Source organism: Thermobia domestica, chromosome 6 (genome assembly GCF_964235325.1).
Source record: "Thermobia domestica chromosome 6, izTheDome1.hap1.1, whole genome shotgun sequence".
NCBI lineage: Eukaryota > Metazoa > Arthropoda > Insecta > Zygentoma > Lepismatidae > Thermobia > Thermobia domestica.
Window position 1 is genome coordinate 251,209,594 of NC_137459.1, and position 19,803 is coordinate 251,229,396.

The window sequence follows — 19,803 nt, forward strand, 5'->3', positions numbered from 1 at the left end:
ATATTTGATCATGTGTTTGCAGCTTTCGAAACAAGTGAAATACTAGGAATCCTGTTAAGTTTTACAAGAGATTGGTTGTATTCAGTGTTCGAAGTGGAGGGGAAAAAGCAGGCGGTATGTTTTATTACGATTTTGACTCGACATACCGGCTATCGAAATGTTGAAATACAGTGAGGGTATGTTTCCTAAAAGGTTGCATTTCTATTTACATAATGACTGAAAACCATTGGAGAGCTTCCTTGTAGTTACGGAGAGGGGACATCGAGAAACCTTGAAAGCCCGCCAATTACTTTCTGAATTATATATTTATTTATTTATTTATTTATTTATTTATTTATTTATTTATTTATTTATTTAGGGGTATATAATCTTTGTTGCATTATAGAGAATTATACACGAAAATCCTCAAAAACTGAGTTTTTATATTAACAATTTCTTACGGGAAATCTCCCGGCCCCACCCCTCACTCGACTGAGGAGTATTCCAAGCTCCCGAAAGACCCACCCCCACAACAGACAACCCCTAAATCTGCCCATGCTCAAAACACGGCATTTATATGCATTAAGGCAAGAAAACATACACATACATAAGAAAGAATGAATTCAATATGGGACATTAAAATATAAACTAGATTAACTTCTTTGAAGACACCTCATTTTTAAAAACAAAAGTTAGGAAAAAGATGACAAACATGTCGGTATTGCCAACTTAGAAATTATTTCGACATAAGAAGCAAAATCGTTTTACGTGCAAATCTATTCGCCAAATACTGTGTATAAAAATGGATGTATTAAAGATATGTTAGCATCTACTTTCCAGTAACGGTATGTCTTGATCACTGAAAAACCAGAGACTGTATGGAATATCATCGCGTACCGCTTCACTTCGACCACTGGTTGTATTTCAACTGAACAAAATATTTCAGCTACGTTTCACATACGTAAAAGTGAAAAATAGGAACATAGTTAAAAGTTGCAAATGCTTGTATGACATGTAGCAAATCATGTACGCTATGCGGATAATATATTCGATTCCCTTTGCCATATATGCCTGAGAAATTTGATCAAAGGTTGTGATGAAACACACAAAAATACAAATTCTCGTCAATTTGTAACATGTAAAATCTCAATATCTGTTTCGTAATGCATTGTAAATACGAGCAAGGACGCCGATCCTGGGGGGGACCGGGCCCCCCTATTATATATATATATATATATATATATATATATATATACCTTCTGTATTTGAATGCCCCCAAACTTACAGATAAATCGGACCGCTATAAATTGAGCTATTTTTAGTTTTAAATATATTTTTAAAAAAACTTACAAGATAGCATGCAAGTTCTGTAAAATGGTTTGTATTTTGTTGCAATGAAAGTACAAGAAATACAAGCATGTGCGTGAACACAAGATCTTTGTTCATACTTAGAAAGTAAGGCGAGGGATTCACCCAAACCATATAAAATTAACCCGTATAGAAACATGCGAATGTACACCCAAGTTGTCCCAGATTCTCACTTTACTCCATACATACTTATTATCGCTTATTAGCCAGTTTCTGTACACGTTAAAAATGATGATTTACACACAACTGAGAGACGTTGCGTAATTTTTGTGTTAACGTTCCAAGGATGTGTTCAAAACAAATATATAAACAAAAATAGTTCTTCGTATGGACATGGCCAAAAGAAAACTCTACTTGCGTGTACAGTTCTAGTTGACTTGCCTCGTCAAACACTGAAGAAAAGTGATGTTACGGCAACGACAAACTAAGCTGTTTGATTTTCTTCTCATAAATTGATCCACTTATTGTACTGCGTATTTTCACATCAATGCACATACGAGAGTGTAGCTAATAGTACCCCTAGTATAATGGCTAGCTTGTGCGCCTTTTGTAAACGTGTTCCTGAGTTCGATTTACCCAGGAAGAGCATTTAACACGTTACGGTGGTTTTGTTTTCACCTTAAACTGTACGTTCGCGACTCCCAAGCCTCGGTGCTGAAAAACGAGGGTCAATTTCCACCAACCAACAAACTTGAATTCTTCTCAAGTAGGAACAGATGTGACCTGTTATCTTAGTATCAACTGACATTATTACAGATGTTTGCTACGGCAAATCAGCTAAAATCTTCAATAAATTATTATTAATCATTGTTTAAATCATCCACCATTGCTAGTAGCATTATATAGATGATACGTATAAAACGACAACGACAATGGCATGGCGTGAGCTTCATAAAACATTTGTAAAGTTAATTTTCTTCCTAACGTCATCACTCTCTCTCTACGTAGAAAGTGAAGTACAGCTACGTGGCACGTAAATCATTTACGTACACTGCATATCTCAATAAATTCAGTCCTTAACAGAAAATAGTTTCTCTCTCTCCCAAAACAATTTTTTTCTGCAGTGGTTTGATATGAGTTCTCTCAAGTTAGAATCTAAATAAATTCTGTAATTCGCTTTCTTCCATTTAAGAAGGGTAGATTCATTCAATTTCATAATTGTTAGTCCAACTTCCAGGTTAAATTGTACAACCAAGCATTCAAATATTAAACCAAAAATTGCCCACTTCCGTAGATTTTTTTTTTTTTCACTAAAGAATTACTAAATAGGAGTAGCCAAGAAACAATGACTTACTATTTCTCAAGGTATTGTTTTTTTGACAAATTATGCAATATACAATTGCTGTAATGAAATACAATGGAATCTGTGCAAGTAAGGATTCACAAAACAGTATACAACGAAAACTTCCTTAGCGGGCATATGTCTATAGCGGATACAAAATATCTGTCTATAACAGCACACATCCCATCTGAAGCCTCATTTGCTCTACAACGTTTTCAGACGTATTGGGACGATCTGAAGATTTGTTGTGTCTTATCGAACACAATACAACATCCAATTTCAATAAAACATTCATGCCACTAATAAATAGTAGGCCTACTGGGAGGATCTTTACCATACTTTGTACGAAAATTGTGTGACACAGTTGTCGCAGACTTCAATTCTTCAAATCGAAACACACAGCTAGCACGCTTGGGACCATCAAAGGAAGCCATCTTTGCAAGTTTCGCTAGCGCTTGTGATGGCTTGTTTCTGAACTAGTGTTCTACGTGAGTCAAAACTTGATGCATTTTGCTACAAAATGACACCAAAACCCTGTCTGTAAGGTAAATGAATAAATCGATACGAGTTTTCAAAGCTGTAAATTCCTTTTTGATACACCCTTTATTTTTGAGTTTACGATCCACGATTTTTCTCTCTAGGCGAAGGGAGACGACGACGAAATGAACTCCAACGAAATTAATATTGAAAGAGTAATACGCATTATCCGTACCCTGAGCAGAATTGTAACCTGTAACTGGAGTCTCACCCGGTTTGATCAAGAAAACTACTTTGAGGGGAAGAGTCACTTCTCTTTTGCTTGAGAAATGTTGGGCTTTCTCCTTTAACATTTCAATTTTAATGAAGAAACATTAGTGTTTCAGCTGTCTTTTCCCTTTATAACACGAAAAATATATAATTACTACATTCCGAAGGTAAAAGAAAAAATAAAGTTCAATAATCGATAATATAATCGAAATCGCGATAGGAGAAAAAGGGCAAGTTTGTGGATGCAATGGTTTTCTAGTGCGAAGGAATTATCTGTAGAGATAGAAAAAAATTTAGGAGAAAGTGTTTTAGTGAAAATTTAATAGTAGTAGAAATAACTGTTCTCAAAATGAACTAGTTAGGCTTGGTGGAACAAAATTATCATTTAGAACTTACACTTAATCTAAAACTTCAGTTAGTAAAGCTTTTGCATATAAAGATACATTTTATGTATAAAGTTAGGCAGAACAAGATAATTTATCTATCAATATACATTGAGGCTGTTAAAATTCGAGCGGCAGAAGGTTAAAAATCAAACAACCAGATTTCCTACTTCAAATATGATGACACGATTTAACAATAAATAATGAATGCTTTCTATAAATAGTGAACTTGTACTTACTAGCTTGAGCCAAGTGAACTTTGTGGTGCACAAACACTGTGTGCGTGAGTTTCCTCGGGGTTCTCCCGTTTCGTCAACTTTCATTCCACCATTTCATTCATTTCCCATCATCTCCTTTAGCCTTGCGGGCATAACCGTGGGACGTAAAATTTAAATATTTCCCTTTTATGAACTTGTACTACCGTTACTGTAGCATCATGTCCAAAATGGCCGTTCATGTCTTCAATTTTATAAACTCAGTTTATATTAGGATCTAATAGAAACCTCACTCACAATAAAGTGTTTCCATAACGGAGAATGACATGTAAGCGAAATATTGTACCAAAACAGCGTTGAGTTTTGTTAAATTTAGGCAGCTCGTAACAATAATGACAAGACGTAGAATTTTCATAGACTTGATAAGGTGATTAAGCAACCAAAATGACTTGTGATAGGTTGAGTTGCGCATAACTTACACCTGCTAGTCAACAATGAAATGCTAGTTCGAAAACCAATCAAGATAGCCAGCCTCGGACTGGATATAGGATTCGTAAGTAATGAACGTTGTAAACTCACTATTAGACATTCAAACTATGCTATGCATAAGTATCTATAAGAACGGCTTTGTCCGTCCGTCTGTCAACAAGTATCAGAGCAAAAACAGTAAGAGATATCGAAATGAGGTTTTATTCAACTGATTCAGCGCACCAAGGATAGGTTTCATTTCCATTAACTCTCTATTCAAACTGGAAGTGGTTCGAATTCGTCATTTCCGATTTCAACGTTTATCACCATAGAGCGAAAACATTAACAGATAGCAAGTAGTCGTCTTTTGCAAACGATTCAGCGTCTCAAAATAACCTATCATGACTATTCGCAACATACCATTGAAACCAAAAGTGGTTCAGATTTATTACTACTCCCGTCTTCAATACTTATTTTCATAGAGTAAGAACGGTAAGCGATTTCGAGATGTAATTTCTTGCAATCTATTCAGCTTCCCAAGAGTAGATTCTGTTTCTTCCTTTAAATCTCTGTTAAACCGGAAGTAGTTCAAGTTAACTATTTCCGGTTTCAACGCTTATCGCCATAGAACAAAAATAGTAATATATAGCGACAAATGTTTTTTTTTTTTTTGCGATCGATCCAGATGTTAAAAGCACATACCATTACAACCTGCAATACACTACTAAACCGGAACTGTATGTATAATTTACTACTACTTTCGGTTTCAGTACCGATTTTTGTAGAGAAAAAGCGGTGATGAATATAGAGATGAAGTTTTTTTCAGACTATTCAGTTTCGCAAGAGTAAGCTCTGTCTCTTCCTTGAACCATTCATTCAAACTGGAAGTGGTTCAAATTGAAGACTTCCGGTTTCAACATTTATCACCACAGAACAAAAACAGTAAGGCATCCGGTTTCTGATATAGATTCAGCGTCCGACGGACAGGTTCCACATTTGACCTTAAGGACCCGCGGTGGCTCAGTGGTAGAGCATTCACCTAGTGCTTGGGGTTCCGGGTTCAAACCCTGCTTCCGCCAAGTGAACTTTGTGGTAGACAAACACCGTGTGCGTGGGTTTTCTCGGGGTTGTCCAGTTTCCTTCCACTTTCTTCATTCCACCATTTCATTCATCTCTCATCACCACCGTCTCCTTTAGCCTAACCGGCATAAGCGTGGGGCGTAAAACTCAAAATTTCATTTAATTTTCATTTCATTTTTGACCTTATTAATCTATTGCAATGAATAGTTGTAGATGTACTACTTCACTTTAGAGTATTGAACCCCCGTAGTTTTACACTGTGAAACTAAACTCGCTTGTTTTAATTGTAAAATCCACTACAGAAAAAAGTCATATCTGAGTAAGAAAATCATAGTTAAAAAGCTGACTTTTTGTATCTTCACCTGTGACAGTTTTCCTTAGACCGTTCGACTATGCCAGCCAGCAATTATTATTATTCACTGTTTAATAAAACAAAAAAGAACAAAGCAAAAAATATAATACTTGTACAACAATTTTAGCAATGTAACACAGATACAGATGGTGATCAGAAAAATGGAAACACCTGTAGTTGGCAACACGTCAGATGTATCGGTTGGCAGTGGTGTCGTGGCGCCCGCAGCGCCGGACCGCTGGTGGTGGTGTGTTAGGTCGGTCTCCATACTACGTCAGGCGCAGTGGAACAGCAGTGTCCAGTAGCTGCAGCAGACGGAAGTAGTGTAAAATGGGAGACCTCTCAGATTTTCAAAGAGGGCAAATTGTTGGTGCCCGGTTATGTGGAGTGAGTGTGACGGCAGTGGCTACTGTATTAGGTGTGTCGCGTGGGACAGTGTATGACGGCCTACACAACACACGGGAAAACCACATCGGAGAAGCGGAAGAAAATCATGAGTGACAGGTCACGCCGGGTATTAAAGCGCATTGTCACGCAGAACCGTCGTGCCACTGCGGAGCAAGTGACGGAGGAACTCAATCAGCACCTCCCCCGTCCTGTTTCGACAATCACAGTCCGCCGCGAATTACATGACATGAACTTACGGGGTCGTGTTGTACGGGCCAAACCGCTCATCAGAGACCATAACGCTTTCGCACGCCGCAAATGGTGCCGCGACCATGCAACTTGGACCGTTGAGGACTGGAAACGTGTGATATGGTCGGAAGAGTCATCCTTCACCCTATTCCCAACCACGGGTCGTGTTTGTGTGGAAAACGCCCAAAGAAGCTTATGATCTGCAGTGTCTCCGCCCAACTGTGAAACATGGTGGCGGCTTAGTGATGCTTTTGGCCGCCATATCATGGTTTTCATTGGGTCCTGTGATCACACTTAGCGGACGAATCACTGCCAACGATTATGTCGCAATTTTAGGAGACCACTTGCATCCTATGGTCCGAATGTTGTTCCCGGACAATGACACCATCTTCCAGGATGATAATGTACCCATTTACACAGCTGACGTTGTTGCGACGTGGTTTGAGGAACATCGGGATGAAGTTCAACACCTCCCCTGGCCCGCCCAATCCCCAGATCTCAACATAATTGAACATCTGTGGTCCGTCTTTGGAACACGACTCCGGCGACGATTTCCACCTCCATCCTTTCTCACAGAACTGGCCAATGCCCTGCACGAGGAATGGTGTAAAATTCCACTTGCTACAATTCACGACCTCTATGCCTCCATCCCACGTCGCATCAAGGCTGTTCTGAAGGCGAAAGGTGGCCCGACACCATATTAATCTGGTAAGTGGCAATTTCGTTCATGTGTTTCCATTTTTCTGATCACCATCTGTATATATTATGAATATATGTTTGATTCTTTTGGTTCATTTTGTGTTATTAATACTATTTAATATTTCCAAAGCTATAATGAACAAGATTATGGCTTCATTGAAATGTGTGTACTTTTACCTGTAATGCTTTGGACCCCATCAGGTGGATTCAAAAAAAAAATGTTATATATCGAACTTCTAATCCATGCTCTTGCCTTTGGTGCGAGTGATCCCGGTGTCGATTCCTGATGGGGACACTCAGGCAAGAAGGTGTAAAAGCCTTTTTGAGACCAGCTACCGTGAGTGAGGTTTTTCAGGATTTTCTTTTCATACCATGCAAATGCCGGGATAGTACCTAACATGAAGGTCCCGAACCCCTTCCTTCATTTTCTCTCTTTCCTTCTTTCCCCAATGCCCCGGCTAGTGTGATCTCGATAATTTATAACTTCTAGAAATTCATCTAATATATATATATATATATGTTGATTTCTCTGTTTCAGAATCTGCCCGTCCTGATGGCTTTAAGGATCAGAATATTCCATTCCTTTATTCTCAGCTTGGTTGCTCTTCTGTTGGTAATGTATTCTTCGTATTATGCTAACCCAATACCGCTACGCTATCCGGATACGAGAGAAGGAGGTAAGAATATTGAGAAACTTCCCTCAATACATTTTAATATAGAGTGATGTATAGTAATTTAAAAAAAAATCAGCTTTATGCTGAAATATATTTACTATTTTTTTTAAATCTCCGTTTGAGAATAGATGCGGAAACGACAAGTGATTTAGAGAAAAGCTTTATGACCTTGCAGTCACATAAGTATATTTTCGACTAATTTGAGTCAATTTAGAAAAAATATGCTTCGATGTGATCGCTCTCATAGGTATTCGTAGTTTAACCATTTACACTCCAATACTGTTTCTTGTTGTGCAGATTTTCACGTACCTAACAGTAGTACTTTTCACTAGATGATTTGGTTGACGTAAGTTCCTTTCCAGCACCGAGGCTCCATAAAGTGCACCTACAATTTAATGTGACATCACATATACTTCCATGGGAATTAAAGTCAGGTCTTCCATACCAAAGCGAAGACGTGAACCTCAAAGTCACCTCACTGAAAATCGTTTGTACGATAGGACTCTTGACTGAGTTAACGAAAGAGACACTAAAGCACCTGTTTGACTTAATTGCGGGTCGTGTAAAAGTTAACTTTTTAACGTAATTACAAATATTACGAAGACACGTGTCAGTCTTCTGCTAACCTTTTCGAAGACCATGGAGCACGGAAGCTTCTCAGTTGTGCCAATTGACATGCCAGTAATGGCAGAATACCTATGATGATTATGATGATGATTCTTATTGTGCAAAAGAATTATGTTCGTAAGGGCTCAAAATAATATCCGCTGTAACACTTGAAGAGTAACAGTAGACTAATATCAGATTATTGATCTAATATATTGACAAAGACTCTTGTCTCGTCTTGTTGAAATAACAAACTGAATTATTTTTCCTTTGAGGTGGTTACGCCGCATTCTGGATCCGCCTCTGGTCCATGGAAGGTTTCTCTCTATTCCTTCTTGCGTAAAAGGATGGAAGATTCGGAAGAGGCGCACAATATTATCCGCTGTAGCACTTGAGGATATTAGCTAGTTTGTACTAACAATTGATTGAGAGCAGATTTTTATTTATTTGTTAACTGAAAAAAATACTTTCGTGGTCTCGTCTCGTTCAGAAAACAGTTACATTTCCCTTGATTGAGGGGTGCACCGCTCCCTTCTGGGTCCGCCACCTAAGATTTGTATCTTCATACTTGCACCTTGTAGAAGTTTCGCACACAAAATATTACCTGCTGCAACACTTGGGGATGTTAGCTAGTTTGTATTCGTACTAACAATAAATTGAGAGCAGAATATTTGTTTAATATATTGACTGAAAATATACTTTTGTCATCTCGTCTCGTTGAAATAATACAAAATGAATTACAATTTTCTTTCAGGAGGAGTGGGCCTCCCTTCTGAATCCGCCACTGAGGAAATAACTTCCACTTTATAATGTATACTGTGTATAGGTTCATTTTCATAGTTGAAACAAAATCAATTTAAATCTTTAAGTTTTACGTCCCGCGGTTATGCCGGTTAGGCTAAAGGAGGCGGTGATGATGATTGATGAGTGAAATGGTGGAATGAAGAAAGTGGGAGGAAACGGGAGAACCCAGAGAAAACCCATGAGCACGATGTTTGTCCACCACAAAGTCCACACGGCTCCAGCTGGGATCTAACCAAGGACCCCAAGCACCGGAGGTGAACGCTCTACCACTGAGCCACCGCGCCCCCCATAGTTGAAACATTTTAAGATTCCAGTTTTGATGTAAAATTATACGTATTGAGTTCTATATGTGTAAAATAACTGAACTTAATTTGGCATTGTGCAGTCATTTGAGCAGCTGTCCTAGTTTAATAGGGAATTACTTCTCTACAGATAACTATGGGTTAATAGTATAAACGATAATAGGATGTTGCAATTTACTACAAAATGAAGAAAATCTATGATTTAACACCATTGAATGTCTTAACCTTCAAAACCTGAAATTGAGTCCCAGCAGGTCATGTCCCATCTTACGTAACTTCGATGCTGGAAAGGACGTTGATCTTCAACACAACAAATCGATTAAATTAAGTCATTTAACTAATATTCGGAAATCAAATTCTGAGGCTTAAATGCTGCTTTTTCTTTGTTCTTTCATTACAGAAATTGAAAATCCATAAAGTGAAAATCTAAATAAAACTTTTGCAGTCAGGTGGAGAATTTTATATAGCTGACGAATGTTCCTGGAATAGTGCCTATCTTTATATAGGCTGCGGAGTTAACTTATGTTAAAAGTGTAAAGAAGATTAAGCAGAACATTATTTTTAAGTACTTTGTACTCGTTTCGAATCTCTCTCTCTCTCTCTCTCTCTCACTCTCACTCTCTCTCTCTCTCACTCTCTCTCATAAATAAATAAATAAATAAATAAGTAAATAAATGTAGAAAGATACTTTGTATTAGTAGGAAAGATTGCCAATTTTTACGCTAGAAAATGTAACTGAGTGGAAGTTCCATCATTTTGTCAGCTCTCAACAGTAGAAGACGATATCGCAACGTAGTGGTTCCTCATCGGTCATGAAATGATTGACAGTTTGGTATAAAAATAAGATAAATCTACTGCACCGATGATTATTTTTTGTAATGTAAAAGGCAATAGGATATAAAGATGGGAAGAAGTCGTAGTGACGTCTTTCCTTTGAAGATGTTCATTGTATAAATTTTATGCGAGTCATAAAATTCCATGATAATTTTGGTTTTATATATCCCAAAGGAAACCAGAAAGCAAAAGGTCAATGTGGGCACTGGAGCAGCGAGTTGGTTGGTCTTAGTCTTTCAGTGAATGTTACAACAGAACCTGTATTGTAGTAGTCTATACCCGTTGCACTAATGCCATATAATGTGAAGCAGTTGAAGAGTAGCAGAATCATTAATTCAACGTGGACGTGGACGTTGTTCCAACTGTGTTGTTAGTAGTAATAACCGATTCTGTGGAGGTTGTTGCTTTACAGTTCTGTTTTTTTTTTTTTAGTAAGTCTTCCCGGGCTATCAGCCAGGTGAAGATATTGACATCCGACGTTTCCAATGCAGGCATTGCATTCATTTTCAGGGATTATAATTGCTTCAGATATTACTTTTCTGTTTCCTCACTTATTGATCTCTATTATTCTGTTGACAATCCTGCTTCGGTAGGAAGATTTTTATAAGTCCTAATTTGAATCAAGCATCCTTCATCGATTTTAAGTATAAATGTCCTTGAAGAAACTAATATATCTTAGGTTTGTGGCTCAACTTTCGACATTTTTTCTAATATTAATTAAATGGTTAGTAAATTGCTCACCAAATACCTGTTTCTTTTTCACAGGTATGAGTATTTTTATCGCCAGTCAGCTGTACAGAAATTTTGGAACTTGATTTGAATTTTTGCTTCAATCTCATCAAACTCTTCTTGTACCTTTGATCTTACTCGCTCTTTGTTCAGTTAACGGTAGTGGTGGACCACCGTGATTTTCTTAGAAGAAATTAACAACTTCTGCCAATTGAAGGACATGACGACAACATATTGTGTTTTCGAAAGCAATCCAATAGATGTTCAACCAGATACGCTATGATATGATTGCTTGTAGAGTATAATTATACATCATAGGGACCTCCTGTTAGCATTCATTTTCACAATTTTGCTCTTATTTGCTCACAGATTGCAGTAATTCATAAAAATAAGTGTATGAAATTAACTACTGTCAGTCTTCCTTGCCTTTCACACGACTGAAATAGTACTACGAACTGCTGGTTGAAGCGCTTGTGTGTAAATCGCGTACGTAAGGCATACAGGAACTTCAACAGTACGGGACACACGTATGCATTTAATATTTTTCATCGTACATTCCAAAGCTAATTTCATCAGTCATAACTGTGATTTTGTTGAGTACTGCAGTGTCACAGCAATTTAGAAAATATAAGTTGCCCCGGCTTGGCTAAGAAAAGTGATCAACAAATTGTTTCAGCGTAAGGTATGGATGGGGACGGGAACAGTTTTAATTCATGGCTCAGTAATCATAAAACATGCTATTTTGCCTATTGAGCAACTCTGAGAGGAGGTAGCTGAGGCTAGAAATAAACATTTTTGACTGAGGAAACGCAGTTCAGCAATAATAGCAGACGTCTTCAATGAGCGACATCCTATTCGCGTCCTCCAGCCAAAAGGATAATTTCGATTCTTTCCTCTCGAGTTAACATCCCATCCTACCTGCAAGAAAAAAAAAAAATAGAAACGGTCAGCCTTTCGTCCATACAATGCTCCACACACAACAAAATTTAAGTCTGAATGATAACATAACCTATCCTAAATTCATTGGCAACTTCAAAACCGTTGCAGATTTTGGAAAAATAACTTTGCCGTTGATGTTCTCTTCGAACGGGGATGTTGTTTAATATGTCACATGACCATAGTGCCATTTAAAATAATAAAAAAAAGTTGATTCCAAGATGGCGGATGACAACCTTAACCACGTCATAATGTTTCTTCCTACCATCAACATTGATCCCAATTGACTTCGGATCGATTGCATTTAGTTTCTCAAATATTTAGCCCGGTCCAGAATTTTGGCCACATCCCGTACAGTATATCTGAAAAGGTGTATTGCTGTTTCTATTTTATGTGTATGTTACTTTTTTATCCATTATTTGATGTAGCAAATGTTAATTAATAGCAAAACTAAGAATTTTCTCTTAAAATGTTTCAAAGTATTTACCATAGACAGTTTAAAGCAAGAAAAAAAAAAAAAAATAATACACAAGATAATATAATTTCCCTGATTTTCTTGACTGTTCAAAACTGCAGGACCAGGTTTTGGCTATAATGCATCTTTAAAACTGTAGGTAAACATAAATTAATTTAATTTAATCGATTAATTTATGATACTAAATGGTAAATATTTTTGTCCGGTTTCAAGACTAAATACTCCACTGTGCGGTGTGACTAAATCCTGGAATTTTTATTTCAATCGACATTAAAATTTATTTCTTGTGACTTCAACCTGGATATCTCTATTTTATAAACATGCAGCATCATGAATTGCATTTTTAAATACCATTTATATATTCCTTTGTAGCAAAAGTAAAAGTTTGTTTCTACAAAGCAGCATACAGTAGAAATCTAATCCTTCAAATGTCTCCTTTCAATTCTTATAAAGAAAAAGAATGTAGTCATGTACGGTGTGTTTTCAAAAACTTTTTCCTTTCTTCGAAAAGCCTAGTGTTTTCATAAATGAAACTGAACTAAGGAAAGAGGACTGTTTTATTGATCTGTTTGAGTTTTATTAGGAGTCTAGATTTTAAAAGTACTCCGTTTGTGTTTGCTAGTGAAAGCTTTAAGGCTACTCATCTTCCTTCGCATGACTACAGATCAATGAACTACGTAACCAACGTGAGGTGTCTAATCCATACATTAACTTAAGGTCATAATGTAGCCCAAAGTTGATCATCGTACAAATGGAAGTCCACCAATGGATACTATCCCGTGTCAGTCCAAAAAGTGTAATTATTCAAAACCTGGAAAATGTGGCCTTGTGTTACTCTTTCATGGTTTTAAGTTACTCAGACTTCATAAGATTTTCGAGCTAGAATTCTTATCAACTCGTGATTATTTCCCATAAGCGACGTGTCCTACTTATCTTAAATATCTTGATCTCATTATAAGCGCAATATTCAATGAGTTTAGTTAATGTATAGTCTTAAATAATATAAAGTAATTCACACAAATAAAAGTAAACTCTAAGACAAACATTTATTTATTAACATGTCATGTAGTTTCAGCATCTATTACTGCCTTTACAAAACACACTATAAAAGTAAAATTTCAAGCTGAGTGTTTTCTCTGGTGAGATTTTACTTTGTGTTGTTTCCATGTACTTCCAACTCTAGAATGAGCAGCATTAATGTAAGAAGAAAAATTTCATTGTGAACTCATTTTTTTATGTTTATTTTGCATTACTGTGCGCCTGAAATTATAATAATAATAATAAAAAACTCAAAGGTGTCTATTTAATGACTTCTAAAGAAAAATATAAGAAGGCTGCTCGCTAGCGTTTTAATTCCATTATTACAAACAAATGTTATATACATTTACAATATTTTACTTGAAATCATTTGTTTCCTACTAACTCTGTATTGCAATTATTTTTTCAGAATCTGCAAATGACTCTACAGTACTACTACAAGAGCCAGTTGCGGAATCCTTTCCTACATCATCTGTGATCATTGTATCCACTCCTGACATCACATCGAGTCCAGGTGTAAGTTCTGCATATCAACTTGTTAATATGACTCCTATTCCTGACAGCATAGCTAACAGCACAAGCCATGTGAGTTTCCATGTAGCACATATCACGGCATCACAGCTATTCAAACGAACCAAAAACACTAAACCATCTAATCCTGGGAAGGGAAATACTACAGATTCTACTGCACGTGGCATTGTAACAAGATCAATATATGAATCTGGCCATGATATCCCAAGTGTAAAATTGTGCCCGGAATTTGGATCAGGCCTGCAATTAATTATAATTGTCACTTCTGCTCCTAATCATAAGGATGCACGAATGGCAATTAGACAGACATGGGGGCATTATTCTGCAAGAAACGATATTAGTATTGGATTTCTGGTGGGGAGAACTTTAAACGAAGAAACACAAAAATCCATTAATGCTGAGTCTGAATTGTTTGGTGATATTATTCAATCTCACTTCATTGATTCCTATAATAATCTAACTTTAAAAACGGTATCTATGTTGGAGTGGATTGATAACTATTGTTTTCAAGTTCGTTTCATACTAAAAACAGACGATGATATGTTTATAAATGTTCCTACTTTACTTACTTTTATGGAAAAGCATACAAAAGATAAACGAACTATATTCGGACGTCTTGCAAAAAAGTGGAAACCTATACGAAACAAGAAATCGAAGTACTATATTTCCCCTGAACAATATAAACCTTCAGTGTTCCCTGATTTTACAACTGGGCCAGCTTATTTGCTAACCGGTGATGTAGTTCGAGATATATATTATGCAGCTTTGGACACCACATACCTTAAACTTGAAGATGTTTTTACAACTGGAATTGTGGCACAAAATCTTAAAATAAAACGTGTTCATGTGAACGAGTTTTTGAATAAGCGCATCAGCCTTCAAGCTTGCCAGATCCAAAAAGGTATTAGCATACATATGGTGAAGTATTACGAACAATTTGATATATGGAAGAAATTACTGGATGGGAGAACTAAATGTAAGTGACACGTAATAGGACCATGTAATGGTAAATGACAATTATTCCGAGAGTGAATGCAAGGAGTTGCATTAAACCATTTCCATGACATCTGATTATACATAAATTATGTAAGTTTTTTTCAGATTTGTAAACTGATATTGTATGAGTATGTAGGAATTTTCGTGTTACATATTATTGTACTATGGGTTGTGTTTTAAAGTGTCAATGCATCTATTTTTGGAAGTTTTTATCTGCCACACTAAGCATAATTATTTAATAAAAAATGTATTTTTGATGTGAGAGGAGTGATTGTTTTCATGTGTGCAAGTACAATTGGTGTACTTATTTTGTTGAATTTGGTGCTAAGTGTTGAATAATTCACTGAAAACTGAACAAAACCACATAGTGTAAGAAATGCAGATCAACTCCTTCCTGTCATCTGCGTAGCAGCACAAATGAAGGCAGTTGTAATGCTTATTTTCTGCCCATAGAAGCAATACGAACTAGTAGTGTTTACAGTTTTGTCGTTAACGAATATTTATAACAATTTTATGTGTTCGACTGTTGTAGATTTGCTAAAATATTTAAAGCCGCTTTATGTAATTACAATTTAGGTCAGTTCTGCATTGTGGAGTTATGTACGAATAGAGATGTGTAAATTCTTTACTGCATTGCATCTTCTTCTAAATGGACTTGTCTAATTTATTTCAATTATTTGCCTGTGGATGTCTTCACTTACGAGTAGATGTGCCTTTTTCAATAGCTACCATGGGGGAGAAAGCCCATGTTGGGGAGGAACAAGACCTGTAATTATCTTTCCCAAATTCTGTTAGTGCTAATGCCTTTTTAAAAGACAAACTGTTCAATTGCATATGTAATAAATGTGATCAAACTTATTATCTTTGCCTTGTAGTGTATAAGTATTTTCAAAATCAGTAGAAATTGAAGCAATAAATCCATTACATTCGAAAGATTTGTATGTAAAACTGAGTTTTTTCAAGTATGTGTTTCACATTAATTTGTGTATTCACATGGTTTTGTGAAATTGCTATTTTGATGATCTTTATCCACATAAAGGCATTTGAATAACGACGCTTTCTTTGTGAAATAGTGTACTCACGCAAATACACTGTGTCATAGTCCTTTGGTGTATGAATGATGTGCACTAGAGTTCTCAGTGTCCTATCTTAACAGCATCGAAGACTACGCAGAACTGCTGAGTGGTCTAGTCAAGTTTGTTACATGTTCCAAAATCCAAGTTGCAATATTTTGCGTTGCTGGATAACTAGTCCCATTCAACGATTAAAATAAATGCTGTCTACATTATGCGCAGGTTCTCATATTGAAGATACCTACCTGGCTGGTTATGTATGTAAACAAGCTTTCATTAGCTACTTCAAATAGTATGTAGTGTAATTGGTGTTTTATATTTAGACATACCAAGGGAAGTAAATTATTTTTAAAAAATAATAAAAAATGTTGTATGAAGAACTGGGCAGCTTAAGTAATCATATTTGCTGGAATAATAAGTTTTTTAATAAACTTGCAACTTCCGTTGTTATATTGTCTTACAAATGTAGTCCAGACAAGAAGTAAACTTTTGAAGACTTCTACATGAATACTGTACTATATTACTTGCTGTTTTCAATGTGTGTATATACTATTCCAGAAAAAAATGATAATTTTTTGTTGCGTCGAAGGTGACAGCACAATTCCTACTCAGTGTGTTTGTGTGAGTGGAAAGAAAATCACACAATAAATATGAGTTATTAGAATTAATAAACTGTATGCCCAATTTCAATTAGATTAAAAGTTATAAACATCAATAAATAATTACAAATGTGCCTTTGTCAATTTAACTTAATCATTTTGTTCTTAGTTACGTAATTCATTATATTATGTGTTAAAGGTGGACAAAGCCGTCTCAGGCCAATACAAATATTATCTGCACTTGATCTAAGATTAAAAGAAAAATAAGAAACTATTAGTGCCAGAAAATGTTGTAATCAAGAATGTTTACAGATGATAGCATCATCATATTATTTTATTGCAGAAGACTGCTTAGTACAACAGTAGTTCTGATGGATAGTGCTGGCTGTGTATTATTATTATTATTATTATTATTTTCTTGTAAAGGAGTTATTTTCCTGCAAGTAGTAGATTAAATATTAAAATCTTACGTGCACGTGATTATTAAAGTGTGAAAATACTGTATTAGTAATTACTTTTATGTTCAAAACTGTATAAAATACTAAATTAGGTACATCAATATTTTCGAACATTATTAATTTGCTTCGTCTTCCCAGGTAGCCTTGCGAAAATCAGATCTGGGAAAATGCACTATTTTTATTACTCAAGCCATATCCATAAGGAGGAGCTAGAAAGGAATTACTCAACAAAAATATAAGTGTTTAATTTTCATGCTTTGCTCTATCACTTGTGACACAGTAGGAAAAAGTAGTGCTAAGAAGCATGTATTTAAAAAGCAATTTTGAATTGCAAGCTAGTTAGTAGTCCATAGTTATCAACTAGAATGATAGATGTCAGAAAAGCTTTTGTTGCTTTCCACTCCTAATTTAATATTTATCATTACATTTATATGTCAATGTCAACTCATTCTGAAGGTAGAGTAAAATCTTTTGTGAACTGATGTATATAATTGTAAAACCCAGTGACATTTTTCTGTAGTGTTTATTAATATATACAGCTGTGTTTTGTTGCACAGTGAACAGTTTGGAATTTTTCAAACTCTTTGAAAATATTAGTGCAGTGAGGTTGTTGAGGAAATTTATAATATTCCGTGGGTAAAGAATACGTAGTTTGTCCTTATATAAGCCAAGATGTTGAACGATTTCTTTAAATTACTTTCTTTGTGTGAAGGGAGGGGGGGGGGGGCCGGACTTACGATACAATTTTCTTAATATTTCTATGCTCTTTACTCTTTGTGGAAAGGTTTAAATATTCTTGGCTTTAATTAACATTTTTCGAAACAGTAGAATTGTTAAAATTTTGTACTTCATTTATACAAGTTACATTCTATTCGAATACTGTAACATATTTGTGTACATTACCGAGAAAGACAATCAATGGCATTTTACTCCATTCTTTTTTGAACGTTAGTGGTAAATATATGTTTATAGGACAGAGTTAAAGAAAAAACATATTGTAATTGTTCAGGTTTAACTCTTTGAATTGAAAGATTGAGATGAGTAAAAAAAAAAAAAAAAGTCAGAAATATTACCATTTTTACATTTTCATATTTTATATAACAGGACGTGATACATCTTCGTATCAAAATTTCGAATTTAAGATAATTTAATAGTTTATAAAAAGGTTTTGCTGCTCACGCACTGTGGTAATCATTCCACATACAATTGACTGAATGACTGGAAAATTTCATTCCATTTGACCCTTTTTTTTTTTTTTATATATAAGAAAAAAAATTAATGAAAGCATTTGCTGAGCCAGCTATGATCGAATTTGTGCGAGATTATGAAGTTGGTTCTTGTTTTGTAAATGATGTCTGAAGAATTAATCTCGTACTATATTCTTAAATACTTCGTGAATACATTTTAAAATTGTTTGTGGTTTGCAGATGAAAAGTTCAATGACTATGAAATGAACGAAAGCTACTAAACATCGTAGTCTTCTGCGAATTGTACAGGGCCTTTACCATGTGTTAAATATAAATTATCGTTAAATATAAATCATACATGTATTAAAATTTGTTGTCATAAACAGCAAATTCTAGTTTTTATTCTTTTAAGATTGGAAGTACAAACATTTTAGGCAATGTTTTAAGTACAGTCTATATTTGATTTTAATGAAAATATTGACTGTAGGATTGGTCTAATTAACACAATAAAAAGTTACTGGATATTTACTAAGTAGAAATCAGAAACAAACTAAATACTTTTTATTCACTGCGCAGTATCATTTGGGGAATATGTGTCTACTGAGAAATAAAACTCTTTTTTATTGTGATATTTATTAAGTGTAGATCTTTCGATGTAAATTAATTATGCAATATCTTACCACATCTGTAGTCAATATGCAATGTCACCAAATAATGTACAATGTTATTCAGTTCGATCTGGATAACAGTCCAACCTATATCCTTGGACTGCTCAAAATATTAGATCAATGATACAAAGCAATCGAAAGTAAATAGGGGTAAAGTTTAAATAAAAGAAGTAAGTGTTTTTTTGATATAATAAAAGTGCCTTTTACGATTTTCCTGTTTAAATCTTAATATTTTACCTGTTATATCAACGTGACTTGTTATGGAGCTATTATTGTATTATGAATGTTTGTATATAATTCTTACAAGTAAATGCCTTCTTTTTTTAAAAAATTCTAATCAATGTATTGTTCATATCAAGTAATTCTCAAAACAGAGTTTTTGTGCTTAAACGTATCGTTGTGAAACTGAAGAATTCTATATCACACTTTTTTTTTTATAAGCATTCATACATAACTAGCTGTTTAATACATAATCAAGAATTAACTTCTAAACTGAATGAGACATTATTTTCGATAAACGTTAATGTTGCTCGAGCCATAAAGCATTGTCGCGAAATATTCCAAAGTCACTTTAATCAAAGTTTCTAAAATTTGATCACGTATGTGTAACAGGCGGCCAGTGAACATTGGAATTTTTCAGAAAGAATGCCCCGAGAAATATGAAATATTCTTTACGCCCCTTAA

At 35.2% G+C, this 19,803-nt stretch overlaps 1 protein-coding gene across 4 annotated transcripts in view; it reads left to right on the forward strand.

Annotated features, from left to right (window-relative positions):
• LOC145688475 (beta-1,3-galactosyltransferase 5-like) overlaps window positions 1–18,514 on the forward strand; it is a 182,749-nt gene extending 164,235 nt beyond the window's left edge. For all 4 annotated transcript variants that reach the window (XM_081762761.1, XM_081762759.1, XM_081762760.1 and 1 more), the window contains 2 exons: window positions 7,748–7,886; window positions 14,017–18,514. In XM_081762761.1, coding sequence (XP_081618887.1) covers window positions 7,763–7,886; window positions 14,017–15,122 — 1,230 coding nt within the window. In that variant the 5' untranslated portion in view covers window positions 7,748–7,762 and the 3' untranslated portion in view covers window positions 15,123–18,514. The remainder of the gene's footprint in view (window positions 1–7,747; window positions 7,887–14,016) is intronic.
• The last annotated feature ends 1,289 nt before the right edge of the window (window positions 18,515–19,803 follow it).